The 22,334-nt window shown below is 57.1% G+C and overlaps 1 protein-coding gene across 4 annotated transcripts in view; it reads right to left on the bottom strand.

The window, feature by feature from the left end:
• Positions 1-6,333: 6,333 nt before the first annotated feature.
• TTC7B (tetratricopeptide repeat domain 7B) overlaps positions 6,334-22,334 on the bottom strand; it is a 246,923-nt gene continuing 230,922 nt past the window's right edge. For all 4 annotated transcript variants that reach the window (XM_045071285.1, XM_045071294.1, XM_045071298.1 and 1 more), the window contains one exon: positions 6,334-7,291. In XM_045071285.1, the coding sequence (XP_044927220.1) occupies positions 7,070-7,291 (222 nt within the window). In that variant the 3' untranslated portion in view covers positions 6,334-7,069. The remainder of the gene's footprint in view (positions 7,292-22,334) is intronic.

The raw sequence follows: 22,334 nt of genomic DNA, 5'->3' as shown, positions 1-22,334 counted from the left end.
GGCGCAGCTTCCAGCTCTGCCACAAAGGGAGAAGGGAGCCGCTACATCCCCTCCCTGCCCGCCCAGGGCCGCTTGGTGTGTTCCGGGCTGCTCAGCCCTCCCCCTGTGCTAGGCAGAGAAGACAGAAGCAAGTCCTTGCGGTGTGCCCCTCGGACCAGGCACCGTGCTTCACTGAGATAGTGCTAGCACACACAATACCTCCCTGAGGGGAAGTGTCACCCCACTTTGAGACAGGAGCTCGAGACCCTTTTCCATCGGAGGTGACGTCACCATGCAGAACTGGGACTCCAGCCAGATCTGTGTGACCCACAGCCCAGTGGTCACCAGGAAACCCTATTGTCCTCGGAGGGTCAGGGGCCAACCAGCAGAAGACGGAGGAGGCAGGGAGGGCTGTGGAGGCTGTGGGTGGCCCAGATGGCCGGCTGGAGCTCCTAGCTCCGGATGCACTTGTGGAAGGCACCCCAGAACTGCCTGGTATTTCCCCGGAGCCAGCCCCACTGAGGGCCCGGACCCCCTGCTACAGCCTGGCCCCAAAGCCCCACATGGCGGTCCCACGGGTTATGTGCCCTGCCTGGCACCCCACATACCCTACAGAAGTTAGGCTGGGCAGCGCATTCTATCCCCACTGTACCCCGGAGCCCAGACAGGGATCGTGATTCAGGCCAGCGCAGAGCTGGACTGGGTCTCCCAGGGCACGGCCTTGAGAAGGGGGCCCCAGCTTAGCTCCAAAAGACCTTCCGGAGGAGCCCATGCTTGCCTGCCAGAGACCTTTGCAGGATGTCCTTTTCCGGGTCCCATCCAGCTGCTGCGGGGGCGGGGGGGCAGCAGGAAGTGAGTGACCACAAGTCCGGGAGGAAGGCCGGGGGCGGGAGTGGCGGGAGGAATAGCAGCTCTGGGCGTCAGCTTTCTGGCCCCAGCCCCGCCGTTGTGTGTGCACGGGGGACATGGGGACCTACCGGCCCCCTGTGGCCTCCCAATGGCTTATCTGCCCCATGGAAGGACTCAAGCAAGGTCTGGGGTGGGGGGCCAGTCAGTGCCTGGCTCTGAGGAGGCAGGAAGAAGCAGAGAGAGGAACTGAGAGAGGGACAGGGAGGGCAGGGAAGGCCCAGAGAAGAGCGCCCGCAGAGGGTAGCCCAGGGAAGAGCGCCCACAGAGGGCCCGGCCGCACGCACAGGCCTGAGAGGGCTGGTCACAGTTCTCCAGTTCCTCTCATGCCCTTGAGCCCGACCACGCATGTCCCGCCGACCCCGAGAGGTGGAGGGGAAAGAAGAACACGAAGGACACAGGAGGAGACACGGGAAGGGGGAGCCGAGCCGTCACCAGGGCCCCCCTGTAGGGGAGGCTGCGGTGCGGATGGGAGTGGGGACGGCGGGTGCTTTGGAATCCCCTTCACCCTATGGCCCAGTGTAATGGGTCCTGGCCGTGCAGGGTGTGTAAGTGTGTGTGTGGGGGTGTTGGGGAGGGGCTGCTGGGGCCGCTGGGGCGGGTCGGGGTGAGAAGCCCCCAAGGTCCTGCACCAACGGGGTAGAGGGCTTCCTGTGGGCAGACGGCAGGGGCACCCGAGGATGACTGTGGGACCACTAGGTAGCTCTGAGCGACCTTCTGCTGTGGTTCCATGCGGTCATGGACACGGACACATGCATGTGCTCCCTTAGGCCATGAAGACAGGTAAGGGCACAGACAGGAAGCCTTGGTTCTCACCTGGGGACACTGGAGCTCACATCCCTCCCAGGCCTGAGGCTGTGCAGAGCCCAGGCCTCCAAGATCCCCAAGATCCCCGAGATCCTTCTCTGCTGGTGGGGGCTGGCCTCCTCTCTTCCTTCACCTTCTTCCTCCTCCCCTCCCTGGTCCACCCCCCCCCCCAACCCCCAGGTGCCGTCCAGTGTTCTCCCCATCTTCAGCTTGCTCTCTAGGACGCTGAGAAGTGGGGGCCACAGGGGGAGGATTCCCAAGGTCCATCGGCCTCTGGGGTTGGATGCTCTACCCGAGGAAAACACCTGCGCTCCTAGCTGAAGCCGCCCGCTGCCTCCGGCTGCTCGGGGACGCAGCTCCAGCACTTTCCGCCTCTGCCCTCTGGGTCCATCAGCGGGCCTCTCTGCCAACTTGAGTGTGGGCCCATCGGAAAAACACCCCAAGCCCTCCAGCTCCCCTACCTTCTCCATGCCCCTTGGCAGAGACGTGCTTGAAACAGACGTCTACGCTGCCATCTTTCCCCCCACTCTTGAACCAAATGCTTTGTCCTAACTGATCCATCCCAACAGGCTGCCCTAACTCAAAGGCCACAGGCTGGGGGACTGAAGCCACAGACATTTATTTCTGACAGTTCCAGAGGCTAGAAGACCAAGGTCAAGGTTCCAGGCCATCCGGGCGGGGGAGAGAGCTCTCCGGCTGGCTTTCAGGGTACACATGCTCGCATGGTAGACAGAGTGAGCGTGAGGTCTCAGCCGTCTCTTCTTACAAGGGCACTAACCCTATCGGATCAGGGTGGTACACATGGGACCTGATTTAACCTTAATTACTTCCCGAGGTTCTCTATCCAAACACGGGCACAGTGGGGGGCAGGGCTCCTGGGGGACACAAGTCCGTCCTTAGCACCGCTCTTGCCAGGATCATCGCCCGCCTCCACGTTGGCAAACCCAAGGGTCATTCGGACGCGCCCTGCTGGACCTGTGGGCATGAGCCCAGCCAGCGGCCCCTCCTCCTCGGCCTCTGGGACTCAGCCTCCTGCTTCTGCCTCCCTCCCTCCTAGCTGCTTCTCTTTCTTTGTGGTTCCCTCTCCACTTCCCCAGCCCATTACCCTTGCCACGGCCTGGCACTCAGCCCTGGCGTTTCCCTTTCTGTCTACACTCGCTGCTGAGGCGGCCCCGTCACAACCCGGCTCACGGAGGCCCCCACGCTGACACCGTTGTCTTGGACTCCGGCCGGTCCTCAGCCGCGTCTGACGAGAGCTGCCCCTCACTCAGAGGCTTCAGAGGCGTCTGACACGCCAACTTGCCTCCAACAAGCACCCGCTTTCCTCCTCACCTCGCGGATCTGCTTTACCTGCAGTCCTGCGTGTGGGGGGGCGGGGCGCCAGCTTCCACATGGGAGCGCATCCTTTTGGCTCCGTCCTCGGGATATTCACGGTCCCACCACCCCTTACCACGTGGCCTGACCCCTGTTGTGTTCCCCTCGAGGACCACAGCAGCCTCCGGGCACCCTGTGGGAGGCTAGTCACGTCTGTCCTCCCCCAAAGACGTCCACCTCCTCATCCGTCACCGGTGAACGTGTGACTTTATATAGCGGAAGGGGCTTCGCAGATGAGATGACATGAAGGGCTCCGAGGTGGGAGAGCACCCTGTGGTTCGGCTGCGCCCACTGTCCCCCGCGCTGTCCTGCTGAGAGGCAGGAGGAAGGACCGAAGGGGGCTGAAGGCAAGAGGGGATGTAACAATGCTACAGGGAGGGAGAAAAGGGGGTGTCACGTGGGGCCATGAGCCGAAGAATGTGGGCAGCCTCTGGAAGCAGACTCTAGAACCTTCTGGAAGAACACAGCCCTGCCAACACAGACCTCCAAAACGGTAGAACTGTAAGTTGTTTTAAGCCACTAAGTTTGTGGTAATTTTTAAAGTTTTACAGCAACCACAGGAAGCCAATGTACACCCTTAATGTGGGCCACAGGACCCCACGGGATCTGGCCCCCGTGGCACCCTCTGGCTCATCTTCTTGTTCTCTCCTCCTTTACCACCCTGCCCCCCTCCCACCTCTGAGCCTTTGCAACTTGCTGTTCTGGCTTCCTGGGATGCCTTTTGCTCACAGATGCACCTGGCTAGTTCCGGCCAAATGGTGCCTTATCAGAACCTTTTCTTTCTTTAAAATAATAATAATAAGATTTATTTACTTATTTTAGAGAGAGAGCATGTGCATGGCAGGGAGGGGTAGAGGGAGAGGGAGAGGGAGAATCTCAAGCAGACTTTCTGCTGAGTGCGGAACCCCACATGGGGCCTGATCCCAGGACCCTGAGATCATGACCTGAGCCGAAGTCAGGAGTTGGATACTTAACCAACTTAACCACCCAGGCGTCCGTGTAAGGTTTTTCTGACCATGTCTATAAAATCGTGACTCCAATGCCCCGTGTCCTTCTGTACGTGTATCACTATGTACGTCTGGCCCATATGCCGTATTATATATTTTTCTATTGTCTTCCACAAAAACACAAGCCCCATTTATATGTACTGCTTACCCTTGGTGCCTATCGTAAGTGTCTGCTGTTCTAAACACTCTTTGATGGACGAATGAATGAATGAATGAATACATTTTACAGATGAGGAGACTAAGACCAGGGAAGGGGAATAAATCAAACACTGTGTCTCCCACATCCGCTGCCCCAAATTGCCTCTGCTGGGCAGCCTAGGGCACCTTTCAAAGGTTTATCCCTCAGGCCCTGGTCTGTCCTGGTTCTTACCCACTCAGTTTCTGCTCCCTGATCTATTAACAAATGAATGAATGCCTCCATTCATTCATGGGGGCCCTAGGCTAGAGGACCCGGAGGAGGGCTGGAGCCTGGAGAGACTGCGGTGGGGGAGGGGTGCTGGCAGGGTCAGGTTCTGCAGATCCCGGGGAGCACAGAGCACGGAGCTTGGCTCCAGGAGTGAGCTGGGGAAGCCGCAGAGCGTGTTTAGGGGGCAGAGGCCTGATCCAGTCCTCACCTGACACAGGACGCTCAGGGCTGCCCTGAGGATTGCAGGGGGCCAAGGCAGAGGCAGAGAGGACCCTGCGGTGGTCTGGCCAGAGGCCAGAGATAGAGGGCTGCTGGCTTCCCATTGGAGATGGGATCCTGACAGAAAGGACAAGACTCGCTGAGAAGTAAAATATGGGGTGGGGAGCAGGTGGGATAAGGAAGAGGACTGAGGGGCTCGGGGAGAGTTCCTGGATGGGTGGGGGTGACGGTCCCTCCCAGAAGCCTGCTCCGCTGTCCCAAGCACAACAGGGAAAAGTCTGGGGCTCCAGTGCTCCAGCTAGGACTCTGGGACCTGGCCTCTCTCTCTCTCTCCTGGTGCTCTCCTTCTCAGGCAGGCTGCCCCACACAGTGCCCGCGGGCGGCAGCATGCCGAGGCTGCATCCCATCAGGATAGCAAACCCAGCAGAAAGAGTTTTTTCCGATATTCCCAGAACACAAGCCCTGGTGGGGGTGGGGGTGGGGGGGGGTGGGCGGGGGTCTTGTTGGCCAAGCTTGAACCACATACCCAAACCTGGCTGGACCCACAGTCTTTGAGCCTTGTGGCTGGGGAGCTGGGGAGGGAGTGGGACACCGTGGAGGGGCTGGATGGTGGGCCGGAGGACGGGAGATATCACTTGCCCTGCGCAGGCTGGTGTGCACGGGATTTTCTGACAGAAGGGCTCTGCATGGGGCTGGCTGGGGAGAGAATGACCAGCAGCGTGCCTGGAGGATTTGTGGGTCGCGCCAGCTGCCTGCCTTCCGGGTCCTGATCCGGGCAGGCCTTTCCCTGTGCTCCTACATAGGCTGGCTCCAACCAGTGTGAACGGCCACCCCACTGGGCGCCTGGCCTTCCCGGCCAGAGTGTCACGTCAAAAATTCCATGACTGATGTGTATCTACAGCCTCAGATGCTGCCTGGCAACGTCAACGCTGAGGCTGGGGTGCCCACCTGCTCTGGCCGTGGCCTCTGCTCGCACGGTTACCTCCCCAGACCTCAGCTGACCTCACGCCTGCCTGCTGGTGAGTCAGGAAGATTGTGCTCAGCTCAGGCGGGGGAACCTCTGAATTGGAACTCAGGCCCCCCGCCCACATTTCCTGGGGAGCTGGCAGGGAACTCGAGAGGTCCGCTCAGCTTCTCTCTGGTCCTTGGGCTTTACTGTCCACTCTGCTGGAGTCCGTCTCTGGCTCCTTGCTAGGCGGGGAGCCTGCTTCTCCCTCTGCCTCTACCTGCTGCTCTGCCTGCCCGTGTTCTCTCTATCTCTCTGACAAATAAGTAAATAAAATCTTAAAAAAACAAAAACAAAATAAAAAACATAACCTTAAAAAAAAAAAAGTAAGTCCAGCAGGAGAATGAGAGCCTTTCCTTACAGCTCCCTCTTTAATTGGGCCACTTCAGGTCACACGTTCCTTCCCAGGCCTCTGTGCCCACAAACGCTGATATTGATTGCCCGGGCCCGAGTCCCAGACAACAGAGGAGAGATGGGAAAGGTGAATTCCCATGGGACAGTCAGGGGGCCCTCCCAGCGCCTAGGGCTGACCTGGCCAGGGCAGGTGCCCCGTGCACACCGCTTCCCACCCCAGGAACAGCCTAAACCCCTTGGCTCTGTGGGCTTTCACCAACGACACGGGCCATGGGTCCATTTAAAAATCGTTTTATTATTAACATCATCTTCCCATTTAGCCAAGTGTCTGTCATGTATAAGGAATGTCGGTAAATATTCCATTTGAAGCTTCTTTGTACATATTTCCATCGATAAATAAACTCTGAATTCACATAAAAAAGTTAAACTTAAATAGCTCCTATTTCCTTCTCTTGTAACAGGCATATATTGGTGAAATAGAAACATTCTCACATCAGGCTTTGCTCTAAGTGAGGACAGGAATTCACACGGTGTAGTTACTGACAACAAAACCAAGAGATCGTCAGCTGGTGTCCTGGCTTGGACTAGGACTGAGGTGGGAAATGGAAAATTCACATTTGGTTTCCAGGCGGAGGTTGGGGCGGGGATGGTAGGGGAGGAGAGTCTACAGCTCTGATAAAAATAATCTGCTCTGCCACTGAATTTTACTTTTGAATATATTCGTCTACATTTGCTGATTAAGTCCATTATCATTTGACTTTAAAACGCAGATGTCGACTAACAAAATATGGCACATAATCCATTTTGAACAATGTCAGTAGGTTCAGAAACTATCACCGGGCTGGTCAGCACAACAACAGAAATGCACGTGGAGAGAGCAATGGACCGGGGCTCGTTCGCTTAGCTCAGTGTGGCCAGTCGCACGCTCCTCCATGGCCTTGGTGCGGGGGGCGCCCGGGGCGGAGGGGGGGCCTGGGGGCCTTAGCGGCAGTGAGGCTGGCAGGCGCCTGCTCAGAGCACCCGGGGGATGATGGTGAAGGGCACGGCTGGGCTGCTGGCCTCCAGCTCCAGGGCTGTCAGGAAGCACTCGGTGGCCGCTGCGTCGTTGCCCTGGGCTTGCAGGACCTCGCCCAGCCCGTTCCAGACCTCGTGGGCTGTCGAGTTCACCTGCACCGCATCCCGGAGGATCTTCTCCGCTAGACTGTAGCGGCCCAGCTGATGAAGGATCAGGGCCTGCAGGTGTCGGGGAGACAGACAGACAGTCAGAGGGACTCTGTAGCTCTAGGCTCTTACCTGTCCTTGAGCTCCTGCACGCTTCCGGGAGGCGGGCATAGATCTCTACTGGGCTGGCACACAGGGTAAGTTCAAGCTCCTCCTGTGCTTGTGGGCAATCATTCCAACAGTCGCTTGAACTACATATGAAGTGGCCCGTGTTTGGCCATTTTGAAAGATAAAAAACCGGCAATTTCACATGGTTCGGGTGAGTACTTAATGCCCAGGAGTGAACCCGTCAGGATGGCCAGTCTGTACTGACCCCATGGGCTGCTGCGCTGGGCATTCTGGCTGCTAATAGTTTTTCTTTTCTTTTTTTAAAGTAATTATTTATTTATCTGACAGAGACACAGCGAGAATGGGAACACAAGCAGGGGAAGTGGGAGAGGGGAGAAGCAGGCTTCCTACTGAGCAGGGGGTCTGATGTGGGGCTTGATCCCAGGACCCCGGGATCATGACCTGAGCCGAAGGCAGATGCTTAAGGACTGAGCCATCCAGGCACCCCGTTAATGGTTTTTCTAACCTAGAGAAACATCATTTGTGGCATTGCTGGTGGTCATGGTTAGAACACAACTTTTTTTCATTGCCCCTGCCTTTACTGCACCCTGCTCACCTCAAGCACAGCTGTCGTCTTACACAGCTTTATTTTAATTGTTTCTAAGATTGATTTTAGAGAAAGAGAAAGAGAGAAAGAGCGGGAGCAGGGGGAGGGGCAGAGGGAGAGAATCTCAAGCAGACTCCACGCGTCACTTGGAGCCCGATATGGGGGCTCCATCTCATGACCCTGGGATCATGACCTGGGCTGAAATCAAGAGTTAGACACTTAACGGACTGAACCACCCAGGTGCCTCCATTTTACACAGTTTTAATTAGGATGTAGGTGTTGGTCGCCAAATATTTTGCCATAACCCTGTTTCCGAGTCGTGCATCCCTACGACTGATGGGTTCGCCCCCTTTCATCCAACGATGGACTTTCATTTACTCAGTCTTTCCCTTGCGGGGCTGACCCTGAGGTTGCACCCACTCCCTTTGCTAAATCACACCAAGAAGAACATCTTTCCAGAAGCACCCCTGCACCCTGACAGAATGGCGCATTTCAAAGCAGTGACAGGGAGAGAGAGGGTCAGCTGGCTCGTGTCCAGCCCAGAAGAGACCCACGTAGGTTCCCGTCTCCCGAGATCCAGAGCAACTACTTAACGGAGTGGAACTGAACATGTCAATTCTCTGAAAGGATGATTTTCAGAGCTTTGAAGTGACAAAAACAAAACAACCCCCCCCCCCAAAAAACCCAACACTCAAGTTCAACGAATCCAATTAAAATAAAAACTTCTCTTCAAAGAAAAAAATGTCCGAAGTTAAAGAACTGTCTAGACAGTTGTGATTGCAGATGCACAGCTGTCCTCTAAAAGGTGCAGACAAAGACATGGAAAGTATGTAACCCCGACTGTTGGTAAAGAGATGCAGGTTTCAATAAGGAACGTTCTGTGCTTATGAGACCAGCAGCGGACTGCACTGTCATGCTGATGTGAGAGCGGGGGGCAGGGGACCGACCCCTGACACTCTGCTTATGGCTCCAAGAGGGACACGACCCTGTGGGGATATAATCTGCAGGGTATTTGGAGAACCTAAAAAGAGGTATATCCTCTGGCCCAGTCAGGCCACTTTGGGGGAAATTTGCTCTAAAAGGAGAATCTCCAAATGGTTGTCAAGCTGGTTCCACGGAGCCCCTGTCCAGGGCTTCCATGAGGGTGACCCAGGTGGAGTGCAAGGCCTGTGGCGCCACAGCCAAGCAGAAGCAGGACCCCAGGGCAGGGGAACTGTGTGCCGAGAGCAGGGACAGATGTCCAGCACAGACCTGGCTTCCTGGCCGGACGATGGATGGTGACAATAGAGGACACATTCCCATCTGGCTGCGAGGCCCGCTTCTGTTGCTGTGGACAAAGATCCCGCAGTCGAGGAGCACCTATCACATGGTGGGGAGATCTCCCCATGCACTCCCCCATTTTGTGGGTGAGTCAACTACGGCTCCTCCAGGCTGAGTCCCCGGGCCCGGGCGCCAGGCCAGCTACTACGGTGCTAGGCTAGAACCCTCATATGCTAACTCTTAGGGCCTGCATGAAATCCATTTCGGTGTAGAGTCCTGGTGGGGGAGGGAGGAGTAAGTAGGCACCTCCATCTCCTGGAGGGGTGCTGTCCCCACTCTGGCCCTCCCTCAGACACACTTGGGAGAGCTCGGTGCCCACTTCTCAATCATAGCGGCCATGCAGAGAGAACAGGACTTCCCTAGGAGGTGTGCAACAGGACTTGAAAGTCAACGAGCTCCTGCCTCTTTTCTTCCAGGGGAGGTCATCAGCTTGAACTCACTCCAGAACCTTCCCATTCAACCAAAAGAGAAGTAAGAGGTGGGAGGGGGTTCTGGGCAGTGGCAGGAGCAGAGTCATGACCATGACAAGAGTCGCCCTACCCCACTTCTTTGAGATGTGACTTTGTCCCTGCATCACATTATTGAATACACAACCCTTTTCTGAGTGGCCCTACCACCCACGCTGGGTGTGCTGGGCAAAAGGGTGATGAGGGACAAGCCCCCTGGGGAGATGGAAAGAGGCATCCCTGGTTTCTTGGCTGAAGGCTGAGAACAGAATTTAGGTCCTGCTAGGCTCTGCCACAAAGCCAGGCCTGCACTCTTTTCCGCCTCTACAAGGAGTGTTTTCTCCCCATCAGCCATGAGGCTAGGCACATGTACTTGGCTCAGCTCACATTCCCACTGCTTTAGATACAAAGAGACAAGGTTCAGCAGACCAAGGGTCTTGGCCAAGGTCACAGGGCCAATGAGTATGGAGCTGCAGGCCAACCTAGGCCTGCCTGAGGCCAAAAGCCCCGTGCTCCCCTCTACACCTTCCTACCCGCTCACCGGCTCACTGCTGCCTCTGTCCCTTTAAGAGAGGAGCCTGGAGCCCCTGGGGCACTAACCCAGTTACATCTGAGCAACAGCTAATGGGCATCTACTGGGTGGGTCTTCCCTTTTATTTCTCCAACCATGGATCGCTGGCTCTGCTCCTGCCCAAGCTTGTGATCCAGGCGTGGTTCCTCTCCAGGGGATGCCTGGAGATCATCCTGCATATTCACTCAAGGGCTAGGAGGGCTCCTTGTCCTTTAGTGGGCCACAGCCAGGCTGTGATCTTGAGGCTTGGGATGGATGTAGGTGCCAAAGGACTGCAGGGTTTTGTTAGCCAGAAAATGGGCCCAACGGCAAGTGGTGACCCAGGAGGGCCAAGGCCTGGGCCCAGCAAGACCCAGAGGTCATTACTCTCAGCAGCAGTGACCTGACCCACCCTGCTGGAGTGCGGACAAGGACACCAGCCTTTTTGCATGGTGTAGAACATGGCAGGTTGCTGAATCTGGCTAAAGCTTATCCTGGGGGCTCCAGGGTATACAGCAGGGGCCAAGCCTACCCACCCGAAAAATGCCTGCAGAGAACCAGCCCACAGGCTAATCTGACTTAGCACCCTCCATATTGGGCAGCTGGGGATCTTCATGTTCTCTAGGGTTCTAGGGTTCCCATGGGCTTGGAAATTTCCAGCCCATATACCTGGACTTATATTCCTAATGTAGGAACAGGCTATCCTTTCCAGATGACCTTGAAGCTTCCTGAGCAATCTGTTTAGTGGAATTAATTCCTAAAGCTGGAGCTGCTCAGGGAGACATCAGACGCTTGCCAGGGGCTGCCAGCTCAGGCTTGGCAAGGGAATGAAAAATCAGCCTCTGCCCAGTGCCCCAGCAAGCAAGAGCCGCTCAGAAATCAGTCACATAATGGGATCAACCAGGACAAGCTCCGGCTGGGGTCTGAGCCATTGCTGGCAGGTTGGCTAGAGGTGGGCTGGGACCTGGCTGTCAGCCCCCTCCACCAAGCCCCGGTGAGCTGTGAGAGGCCCTCCTTGGCTTTGTGGTGCTCTTATGCACTAGAACCCTGACACCTTAAAAAAAAAAAAAAAAAAAAAAAAGAATCCCGACACCTTTTCCAATTCTATGCGCCCTGCTTCCTCTCTTCTCCAACTATCAAAGGCCTGACTCCTGAGGCTTGAATTTGACTATTCTTACTCCTGGCTGGATCTTACTGTAGTACAGACCCCAGAAAGCCCATGCATTTCTGCAGGATGCATCCCCCAGCCCCCTTCCACCTCTCTGTTGTCACCATTCCTGGTCTGTCTGGCCCCTCCTGCTGGAGCTCTAGACCATCTGTTCAAAGCCCTATTGATTGCCATTCCCTCAAGATCCCAGGCCACACTGCACCTCCCCGGCCCCTGACCTTAGGCAAGACTACCCAGAGGCTTGGGTCTGGCTCCCAGCCCCCAGGCTGAAAGGAAACAGAGATTTCCAGGACTGACATATTTCAAGACCAGAATAACCCACCTTCTGCCCCATATCAAAATCCCCAACCCCACTGAGTGACTGTCCAGATCCTGGCCACGTAATGGGGATAGAGAGGAGGCCAAGGAGCAAGGCTGCTCTGGAAGCTTGGGGTCCCGTTGCAAATCCTAACGAGACCGGGCGACAGCTGCATGCCAGGCGCTGGGCTGTGCCAAGGACCTAAGACCCTTGGCGGCAGGGAGTGGCCTAGCTTGAGACGTGAACTCTCATGGTTCATGCCTGCTCCTCGCACCAGATCGTTTCCTTCCCCGGGAGAGGCTGTGCAAACAGGCTCCCCGCCTTCTCCACCCTGGCGTTCCTGAACCCTACAGGTGAGGAGCCAGCAGGGCTGGACTTCCTGGAGGAGGGGAGCCTCCCACAGGTATCTTATTTGTCCCTTTGGACACAAATGAAGACAGCCTCCCAAGCTGGTGATTATTATAATCAGGTGTTCTGTACAAACGAGATCTTGGTGCTGTACCAAATTGGAAGTAAGGGAGGAAATTAAACCTGTTATTTCAAAAGAGACAAAATGGACTTGGCTAATTTGAGGACAATTAGCCTCTTCCTCACTCATGTCCTGCGTGCGTGCGTATATGAGAGAGAGAGAGAGAGAGAATTGATGCCTGAGGACTGAAGACCTTGCCACATGCCATGGACAGGCTTCCTGCTCCAGCCTTGGGTCCGGTGACCCAGAGCAAAGGCTATAGGACCAAAGCCCCCCTGGGAGACTTCAGGCATTCCCTGTGATGCTCTGCGCAAGTGCCAAGTGAGCCCTTGGCTGGGCTCAAGGGCATGTCGCAGACCACTGCTGGTCCCTGGAGGGGGATGGGCACCGAGAGATAACATCCCTGCAAGGAAGCGTCCTTCCCGAGCGTCGAGCTGCCTCTGAAAAGCAGTCTTGCAAGCTCAGCTCTAGCTGGGGATCAAGCAGCGGTTTGGTTGTAGCTCTCACATTTCCCAGGCGGGATGTTCCAGAAGTCAAACCCTGGGTAGCAGGGTGGGGACGGGTGATCCCTCATGCTTGCCCTGCTTCAAGGGGTTCCTGCCGCGGACCCCACCTATGGGCGCCCCTCTCGGCTTCTGGAGCAGAGGCCAGCAGCTGCCCTTGCCATGGCAGAGCTGGCCTGGGTTTTGCAGAGGCCGTTGGACCTACCAAGGCCGGGGTGGGGGAGGTCATCCCCCTTGGTGGGACTTCTGTTGTTAGGACCCTGGGACTGTGATGGCAGCTAAAGCAAAGCGCATTTCCCCAGCCTGTCACCCTTTGGGACAATGACAGAGCTGCTGGGCATGGCTGTGCTGGCCAGAGACGGCTTGTCGCTGGGGGGTCAGGACCCAGGTGAAGGGTTCGAAAGATCTCTGGCACCGGCCAGAGGATCCGCGCAGCACAGGGGAAAGGCCTGGCATTCTCTTAGAGAGTTCGGAGTGGAGGTTAAGAGTGTGGCCTGAGGCTCCCTGGGACAGGGTGTGTACCAGCTCCACCAGTGACCTGGACGACTTCTGGGTCCCAGACGTTTTGTCTGTCTAAAGGGAACAACTTCTAACTCACAGGACAGTCGTGAGGCCCAAATGACAGCAAGTTCGTAAAGTGCTCAGTACACCTCCGGTGAAGGGTCACCTTGATCGGCAGGATGACCATCACCATCAACCTTACCGACTGAGGGGAGGGGACGCTTTTCTGGGATGCAAGACCCTTCACTGCCAGCCCCCTGTCCCTCTAGATAGTTCTCAGTAAGGGCAAGGACCATCTGATTCGTCCTTGCACACGCAGCCCCCAGAGGGGGGTGGCACAGAGGAGGTTCCTCGTGTGCGTCTGGTGAACCGATGGAAAGACGGACGAGCGGAGGCGTGGGACACTGTGCGAGGGTGGGGAGGACAGAGGTGGGCATGACTTCCTGCCAGTGCTCTCAACTAGCGTGCGCAGAAGTCCTGGCCTCAGGTCACCCTGTCCACACCGCCATCAGAGCCCGTGCACAGGAGCCTCCTCTGCCTTCGGGGAACATGAGCGATGCAGCTATCTGGGGGAGGGGGGCAGCCCCGCAGGGGAAGGTGCTCTGCTCCCAGTCGGTTGCCACGGCCTCCCCCCAGGTACTTGGCCATGCACCACAGATCTGACGCTGCTTAAGAAAACCCCAGCACCCTCTGCAGACTCTACTGACTCTCTGGCCGGGCACTCTGGCTCAGATGAGGAAACAGAGGGTCAGAGAGGAAATGAGCCTCGCATAAGGCCAGAATAGGACTAGATCCCTGAAGCGGCCGAGGAGGGGGCCTGGTGTGGTGCCTGCCACGGGGCATGGCCCCGAGTCTGTGACCCCATGTTCTGTACTCTGACTCGGCCCTCAGCCCTCGGGCCCCCGAGACGGAACAGGGGCCTCCTGTGGGCTCCCACTCCTCCCCAGACGTTGTGGGTGGACGGGACTGGAGTGTGCATTAGCTGAAGCAGAAGCATCACTGAGGAAACTAGCACGCTAGCCCCTGAGTCTTGTCAGGATTTGCCTTTTCCTTCCTGAGGATGCAATCCGTCAGACGGGGGCCGGGTGGTAGTGGCTGTGCTCTCAGAGCGATTTTCCTGTCAAACCAAAATATAAATAGCCTGCCAGGCAGGGCCGCCCTGAGAAGGCCACGAGAGCTGAGGGCTCCGCAGAGACCTTCCTGGAGCCGAGGTGGGAAGGCCAGGTGAGGGGCTGCCCACTGCCTCCCTTCCCCGGGCGTGGCCCTTTCTTCCCTGAGAGGATCAAAGGCACTGATAGTTCCCAGCACTGGCATTCTGTGGGCGCAGCCGAGGGGGCAGCGGGAGCCCCGCCCTGCTTCCCAACAATGTCTCCAAAAGGAGCTGAAATGGGGCGGGGGGCGGGGCTCAGCGTCTCTACCTGGGTTCCGGCAGCTCTGGGGGAGGTCTGGTCTATACCAAGCTCTGTTTTATGTTTCCTTTCTGTGTGTTTTGAGCGTTCAGAAATGCACACTGCCTTGCCAGGGGGCTGAGTGTGTGCGTCCTGGCCAACGACGCTGGCCTTGGAAAGGCCTGCCTAACCAGGCCAGGAGCTCCAAAGGGCTCAGATGCTAGGTGTCCTGGGGGACGCCAAGGTCATCACTGTCCCTATAGCCCTTACACACGTCTGCCAGCCGAACCTCTGGAGGCAGGGGAGGCTCACACACTGCAACTCAGCCCTCTTTGCTCAGTCAGTCAAGAGAGACTTGGGGGTGCCCTGGAGAAGGGCCTCCTGGAGGGTCAGCGGGTCGGAAATCTGGAGTACGGACTGGTATGGAGTTGGTCTTTTCGTTTTGGCCATTTTACTTTGTTCTGGATCAGTTTCCACAAAGGCCTAGGCCCATCGTTCCCTGGAAACTCACGCCCGTCTAACCACAGAGAGCAGGCTCGTGTGTGGCAGCCACGGCCGCTAGCCGGGTTCCAGGTCCCGTCTACCTCACCTGGCCCTCATGCAAAAGCATTCATGAGACCACTTAACCTTTCGAGCAAAGGGCCTTAACATCCTGTACCAAGGACTCGGACTCAAGAGCAGGAAGGAAGAGGCTGAGGGACAAAGGGGAGAGGGAGACATGGGCTGAGCAGCTCCTGGGGAAGGGCCAGTGGCTGGACAGGCTGCACTGAGAAGGGACTCTCTGTGACGAGGAGAGAGGAAGTCAGGCCCCCACGGTAGCTGGCCCTGCTCCAGCTGTGGTGGGGCCAGCGGGGGGTACTACAGCAGTGTGTTCTCCAGTCTGCAGCTGGGCAGGCCTGGGGGCTGAGGGCAGGACAGACAACCCCTGGAGGCCTTCCCTTGCGGTGTGCTGTGAATTGGAGCTAAGGATTCCAGAACGGGGGAAGCAAAGACCCCAGCCCTTCCATTCCCTCCACCCAGGGAATGACCAGACATGCCTGAGAGGCTGTCTGCATCTCTGTTCACTCAGGATATCTGACGGCTGTGGGAGGCTGTGCTCCCCCGGGGCCCCTTTTCCAGGTCAAATGCTTTATTTGAAGAAATATGCCTTCTGGAGACCAGGCCTTTCTAGCATTGAACTCAACTCGGAAGGAAACAAAACTCAATTTTCTCCAAACCTCTTAAGCCAGCAGCCAACCATCCACGGAAGCAAAGCTTTTCGGGGTGAGGAGGGGGCTCAGGCCTCTGCTTTATGACGCACAAGCTCCTGCTGCAGTCTCTGACTGGCAGCCTCCCACTGTGGCTTACTCCCTCCAGTGACGGGGAGCTCACCACTACCCCGGGCAGCCCACACCATTAGTGGGCAGTATGAACTGTCAGTTAAAAATGTGAAGCCCTAATTAGGCTTTTTGTCTAATTCCCACTCTGATATTCATTGAGTCCTCTGGAGTCATGTGGAAAAGGTCCCCTCCCCTCCCCTTTTCACCAGACAGTCCTTCAGGATGTGAAGAAAGCTTCCAGAATCACATACACGCATGCACACGCAGTCCAGGGCGTTAGAGGAACGGTAAACGCAGGCCGCCCTCGCCCCCCCCCCCCACCTCACTGAACTCTGCCACTGAGCACAGCCCCCCAAGGACGAGCCATCAGGCTCCAAGACAGTGTGAGTGTGGCTTTCCTTTTCGTAAAGCGGGTGACTGGCAGCATCTTTTCAAAGCCGTCTCTCCTCCAGAATGGTTAGGAATATTCTGGAGAAGCTAATTTTGCAAATAGAAGCGCGACAGGCTGTCAGGCAGGAAGCATGCCAGCAGTGAGAAATGGGGGCAGTGCGGCCGGAAGCCAAAGGGCCTGCCCAGCCTCGCATGGATTTCACGCAGAAATCCCAATTTGGCCCCAAATTTCCTCCGGCCTCATTTCTTTGAAACTGGGTACTTCAGTGTTGGTGCCAAAATATCCACGTGCTGCGGCGGCTTGTAGAGGACACTCGCCGGGGATCACTGGGACCTTGAGGGAGGGACACAGCCAGCCTGCCAGCAGCTTCTGAGCACCAGCGACCCCCAGCCTGGCCCTGCCGAGGAAACGTGTCTGGGGCGTGGTTGGGGTGGCTGAGAGGAGCGCAGATGTATTCCCCAGAGGGCTGGCACTCCGCCCAGATCACGGACTGGGCTCAGGAACAGCACCCGGGTCCCAGGCTGTGTGGGTCTGTTGGGTTGACGATAACCACAAGTGCTTCTGGCTCGTTCCTCCCTTCCATAAACTTCACGAGCACCTGTGGATGTTCCGACCCCAGTACGCTGAGGGCTGGGAGCTCAGTGGCATAGACTGTCACTCTGGTCTTGTGCCCTGCCCTCTCTGAGCCAGACAGGGCCGAGTGCCCCTGTGGGGGCCCAGCATCTAGAACAGGAAGGCCTGCTGGAAGGAGGAGAAGGCAGGACATCTTCAAAGACATAAAACGCCCTTTTCTTAACAAATGAGAAAACTGGAGCTCAGAGTCGGGGTGGCTGGCTCACGGCCACATAGCTACTCTAGCCTCTAAAAGCTTCGTGTGGACGGGCCTGTGGGCAGTCACAGCTGCGAAGGGCCTTATTGATGACATGAGACATGAGACATGAGACAGGAGACATGAGAAAACGGTCCTGGGCGGGCAAGCACCTGGCTCAGTCACCCAGCTTGAGGGAGGCCAAGTTGGGTCTTGGGTTCCAAAGGGCTAGCTCAGGGCTCCTTCTCTAGGTCAGGGGACCAGGGTCTCTGGAGGGTGGTGGGCATTTAGGGGACCAAGAGACACATTCTAAGACGACTTCTTAGGGTTAGCTGGCTCTGGGCGGAGCTGCTGGGAAGCAATCCTCTTTGGGGGAGAAGTTCTGGGGATGTGACTTTCCTGGCCAGTTCCATCAGCCTGCCTGGGCTCTGCAGGTCCCTCTCCCAGGTGGTGGCTGCCGCACTCCAGTGGGGTTAGACTGGGGTCTCTCCAGACCTGGGTGAGCACCACGGGACCTCGCTTGAGAGGGGCTGACAGGGCTGCTCACAGGGGCATGACAGGAACAAAGCCCACCCTATCCAGAACCCTATGCTGGCAGCCCGGATGGTAGCGCCCCGCCAGCAGTCCCTCCAAGTCTGGACCCTGCTGTGCGGAGGAGGACAGCCCAGCCCAGCTCCCTGCCATTCGGCCTGCTCTGCTCATCCTATAACTAACTGCCTCTTCTGTAACGCCTGCTGGTGCTGATACCATTTAGGAAACTGGTCACCCTCCAAATCAGAGATGGGGTACTCTGTGCCCTCAGCAGTAACCCCCACCCTAACTAGAACCCACTATCTAGCACTCTGACTCCCTTTCTTTACTTGCCCTTTGGAAGGGATGGTGTGAAGGTTTTGTTAGTCAGGAACAACAATGTTGGAGCCCCTATTGGACTTCAGCATTGTAAAGGCTAACAAGGCATCTGCCTCCTCCCTGGAAACCTCTCCAAGGCAGCCTGTGAGCTGCTCCCTCTCGGTCCCCAGCACAGTCCCCACCCCCAGCCCTGGGGGGTGAATCACTCTGATCTGCATGCTAATACCCTGCGGCCAAACACTGCTTCAGGCAGGCCCTTGGAGACCAGGCCAAGGGCAACGGGGAATCCCCCTATCTGGTGGGGTGAGCTCTCTTCTCCTCTCCATGGCAGCCCAGGGCAAGGCTCACACAAATTCCACGAACACGGCACAGAAACCCTGGCATCAGCGCCTCGACAGGTCCGCACGGCGCACTGACCTAAGTGAAGAAACATCAGGCCAGGCTGGTCCGGCACACAAGGACACCAGCGGGAAGGTCTGCCTCTGTGCAGCTCAGGTTGAGCACCCTGACGAGGGCAGAGAAGGGGACAGGAGGAAGCCCTGGGGTCCCCAGAAACATACAGGGATGCTGGGCATCCTCCTTACTCTGACGCTTGGGTCAGTTCTTGGTAAAATTCCAGATGATTCTCCACCTGTCCCCCCCCACCAATTTGCCATTTAAACTGCATGCCCGTTGTTGCAGTATTCGCTCCGAGGCTCCGCGTGGATGTGAATATTAGCTAAGTCTACTTCGATGAGAGAGAGCCACAGCTGGCCCTCGTGCTGTGGGACCAGCCATATCCCAGCCAGCATCTTCTGTGGGTGCAAACACGGCTCCCCTCGCTCGTACTGGCTCGTACTTTTCCATCGGTAATGGGCAAGAGACTCCTGTTGACTTATTTCTACATCTCCCAGGCTGACTTATTTATTTATTTTTATCTACTTTCCCCAGCAACGAGTCAGGCAGGGACAACGGCACAGGGCGGCCTGGAAGTCAGCGCCTCCCCACGGTGGAAAGTTTGAGCTAATCACTCCCTGGAGGCCGAGGCCCAGTCTTCCAACCCTCTGGGAGGCTGCTGCTTCCCCAGGTGGGTGTGGGAGGATGGCGTTCCACCCCAGCCAGTGAGGTGTGGGCCACGGGGAAGCTCTGAGTGAACTTCAGGCCCAGCTTTGCCCCGGAGTCCCGGGACCCTGGCTTCCACAGGTGAGAAGGGCAGCGCAGGCAGACGATTTGCTCCCCGTGAAGTGATGGAGATGGGCAGGCGCGGAGGGAGAGACGACCCAGAGCTCTGGTGGGGCAACGTGTCTGACAGGCCCCAGCTGGAGGTTCTCTACCCTCTGGAGAATAGCCACACATGTTCCCCCACAGCGCTGAGCTGAGGGCTTGCTGGGAGCCAGAGCTCTGGGCCAGAGCATGGGAGAGTCCTAGAAACCCCTGTCCCATTCCTGAGGTCAGGGGCTGGGTGTCCTTCCCAGTGACCCTGACAGACCCTTATCAGGCCTGGGTGGGTGGGGGCAAGGGGAATGTGTCACGCCTTTCACTGGGGTGTCACTGCACTTCTTTCTGACCACTTATCACCAAACATGGCAAAAGCCTGTCCCAGTTACTCCCACGGAGAAGTCCTGGCTTTCCCTGGAGTAGAAGCACAGGCTGGGGGGCCTCCTGCCAGTTGGTGCGGGGCGCACAGCCTCCAGCCTGCTCCGCGGCCCAGCCCCAAGCACCCAGCTTGGGCCGGAGCTTCTCTCTGCCTCACTTTTCCAGTGTGGAACACAAAGCGGTGGAGCACGTGCTCGAGATGACAAGTCTCGGGTTTGGTAAAATCTTTCTCCACCAAGTAATTTGGGGGTCACCTAATGCACCTCTGGTTTCAGAACTTGAGCGTCAACTAGAGAAACAAGCAGAAAATGCTATAGGGTAGCATCTCTTTCCGCAGCCTGTGGGGAAGACTGCTCACAGCATACCAGGAAAGGACAGGGTGGGGGGCCTTTCTGGAGGAGGAGAGGCCGACACAGGCCCGGGCAGTGGCCCTGGGATCCCGGTTTCCCTTGGCGCTGAGTTGGCCGGGGCACTGTGGGGCGCTGGGCCACGCCACGTGGCTTCTGACACTTGAAAGGCAGCCATGGCTGGCAACACCTTGACCCAGTGTGGGCAAGTGTCAGAAGATGAGCTCACTGGCAGTACCGACGACCACTGGATTTATAGGAAACCCTGAAAACTCAAGAAGCCAGCAGTGCAGAGGGCAAGGGCTATCAGCTGCTGGACTGTGCCAGGGCCTTGGGGACTCATCTCCATAACCCTGTGTGGTCTTGGAACCCAGTGGACCCTCATTGATGACAGGAGCATGGGTGTCCTTCTCCCAGCCATGAGCCTATTGTCCCCCGCCAGTCCAGGCCTGGGTCCACTAGAAGGACCTGAACACCTCGCCTGGCCACCGTGCCAGCCTGCAGCTCTGGGCCAGGTGCACCTCTGTCTGGGTGGTGGGGTGGCAGGTGTGCTCCTCAGCTGGGCCGGCCAGCAAGGCTTCCAGACCCCAACCCTGAAGGCCACCCGGGGACGCAGGCTCATCTGGGCTCCACGGAGCACACAGGCTCCACCAGCAGCTGCGAGGATGACACAGAGCCAGGGTGCACCCTAGGTCTGAGCGTTCAACAGGCTCTGCTAGGGGCCTCTGCTCCCCCACACCCCATGGCCCTGCCCTGGCAACGCCATGCCACTGCTAGAGACAAACAGTTCTCTTGACGACGCGCTGGGACACAAACGCTGCTGATTCACTACCTGCCACGGGGGACGCGGTCACTTTGGCAAGCGCCTTCCCCATCCCTGCCAGGGTCTGGCACCAGCTCTTTTTTCCACGTTGAAACAGAAACAAACAAAAATGATAAGATAATTCTGATGGAGAGAGGACTGCAATCAATAAGCCTTGGAAAAATTTTTTCCACAAATGACATGAGAACCTAACAACACAGAATGCAGGCAGCAAGGCAGGGCCCGGGGCTCACTGGGCAGTGCTCCTGCTCTGCCCTGACTGCCCCCCATTCCGATCCTCATGGCATCCACCAGAGCCGAGAGACGCTACCATCGAGTGAGAGAAGAAAATAGGCAGTTTGCTCAGAAATGGGGAATTTTACTCCTGGGCCTTTGCCAAGATTTTCTCCCTGGGGGCCCCAGACCTTGTCCCTGGACTGGAACAGTGACAATGGCAGACGGGCTGGGGACTTGCGGGGAGCAGCTGCTGGCAGGGAACCGCATGGCTGCTGCGGAAATGGGACAGGGACTCAGCCTGGCACTTTCTTTTCCAACACAATTGAGCTCTTATCACTGGCCACTTCAATATGGAACAAATCAGCATCAAGATTAGAGTCATTTCCTCTGAAATCCCCCAGCAGCCCTAAAGGGAAGAGCACGGGCATGCGCCCACTCCCCAGGACGGAGGTTCTTGGGGCTGACTGAACGCACACTGGCCACCTGCTCTTGGGTGGGCCTGGCCAGTGAGGAGCATCGAGCCTCCTCCCAAGCCACAGGCCCACGCGCAGAGCTCCAGACCCATCTGAGAGGGCCTGCAAACGTTAGCAACAGCAAGTATGGCCCTCGAGGTGCAGCACGCAGGCCTTCCATGCCACATGGATTTAGGAAAGGGTAATGCTAAACGCTGCTCCCTGGTGTCCATAGACGTGGCTGCTTGCAGCAGAGGGTGACCTGCTCGGGGGGCTGCGGCTGCAAAGGGCTGAGGGGATGAGGCCTCAGCCTCCCTGCCCCCCACCTGGGCACCCCCAGCTCTCCGTACTACCTTCTCCTTATCTCAACGAGTGAGGAAGAGTAGAACGGTGGGGAGGCCTAATGTCCGTCCCCACGGCCTCTGGGCAACCTCTTCACTTCACCCGTGATTCTCGAAGCCACACTGTTTTGCGAGGAGGAAGGCCAAGAAGACTGGCAGCTGCTGGGTAGACCTGATGTTCCAGGCAGGTGCTCAGAACCATGTTCGACCTTGACGACAGTTCTGTTAGGGTGGAATTTCTACTTTTGAGTGACAGAGGTTAAATAACATGTCCAAAGCCATACAAATTGCCAACGAATGAATGCATGGTAGAGCTAGTGTTCGAATGGAGGTCTTTTTGTTTCAAACTACGGTCCCCTTCCTGCCACCTGCCCGGGCAATTCTGTGTCTCGCTCTTTCTCCTCCGAGCCTCCGCTTAGCTGTTCTGTTTCTCTCTAGAGGGACAAGGTGAGCTCCACTGTGTCTGTGCCACGAGCACCCTCCACCCCGGATGTCCTGAGTCAGGGACACTGGTGTTCTTCTGTGCTGATACCCTCTTGCTCCCTCTCCTCTGCGTCCTCTTTCCCTCACGAAACCATCTAGATCTGTGAGTCCAGTGGCGTTCTGGTATACTGGCTCTCTGAAAGAAACGAAAAG

Source organism: Mustela putorius, unplaced genomic scaffold (genome assembly GCF_011764305.1).
Source record: "Mustela putorius furo isolate JIRA1106 unplaced genomic scaffold, ASM1176430v1.1 tig00000129_pilon_pilon_pilon, whole genome shotgun sequence".
Taxonomy (NCBI): domain Eukaryota; kingdom Metazoa; phylum Chordata; class Mammalia; order Carnivora; family Mustelidae; genus Mustela; species Mustela putorius.
Note: the sequence above shows the minus strand (reverse complement) of the source record. Positions and strands in the feature narration are given on the sequence as shown.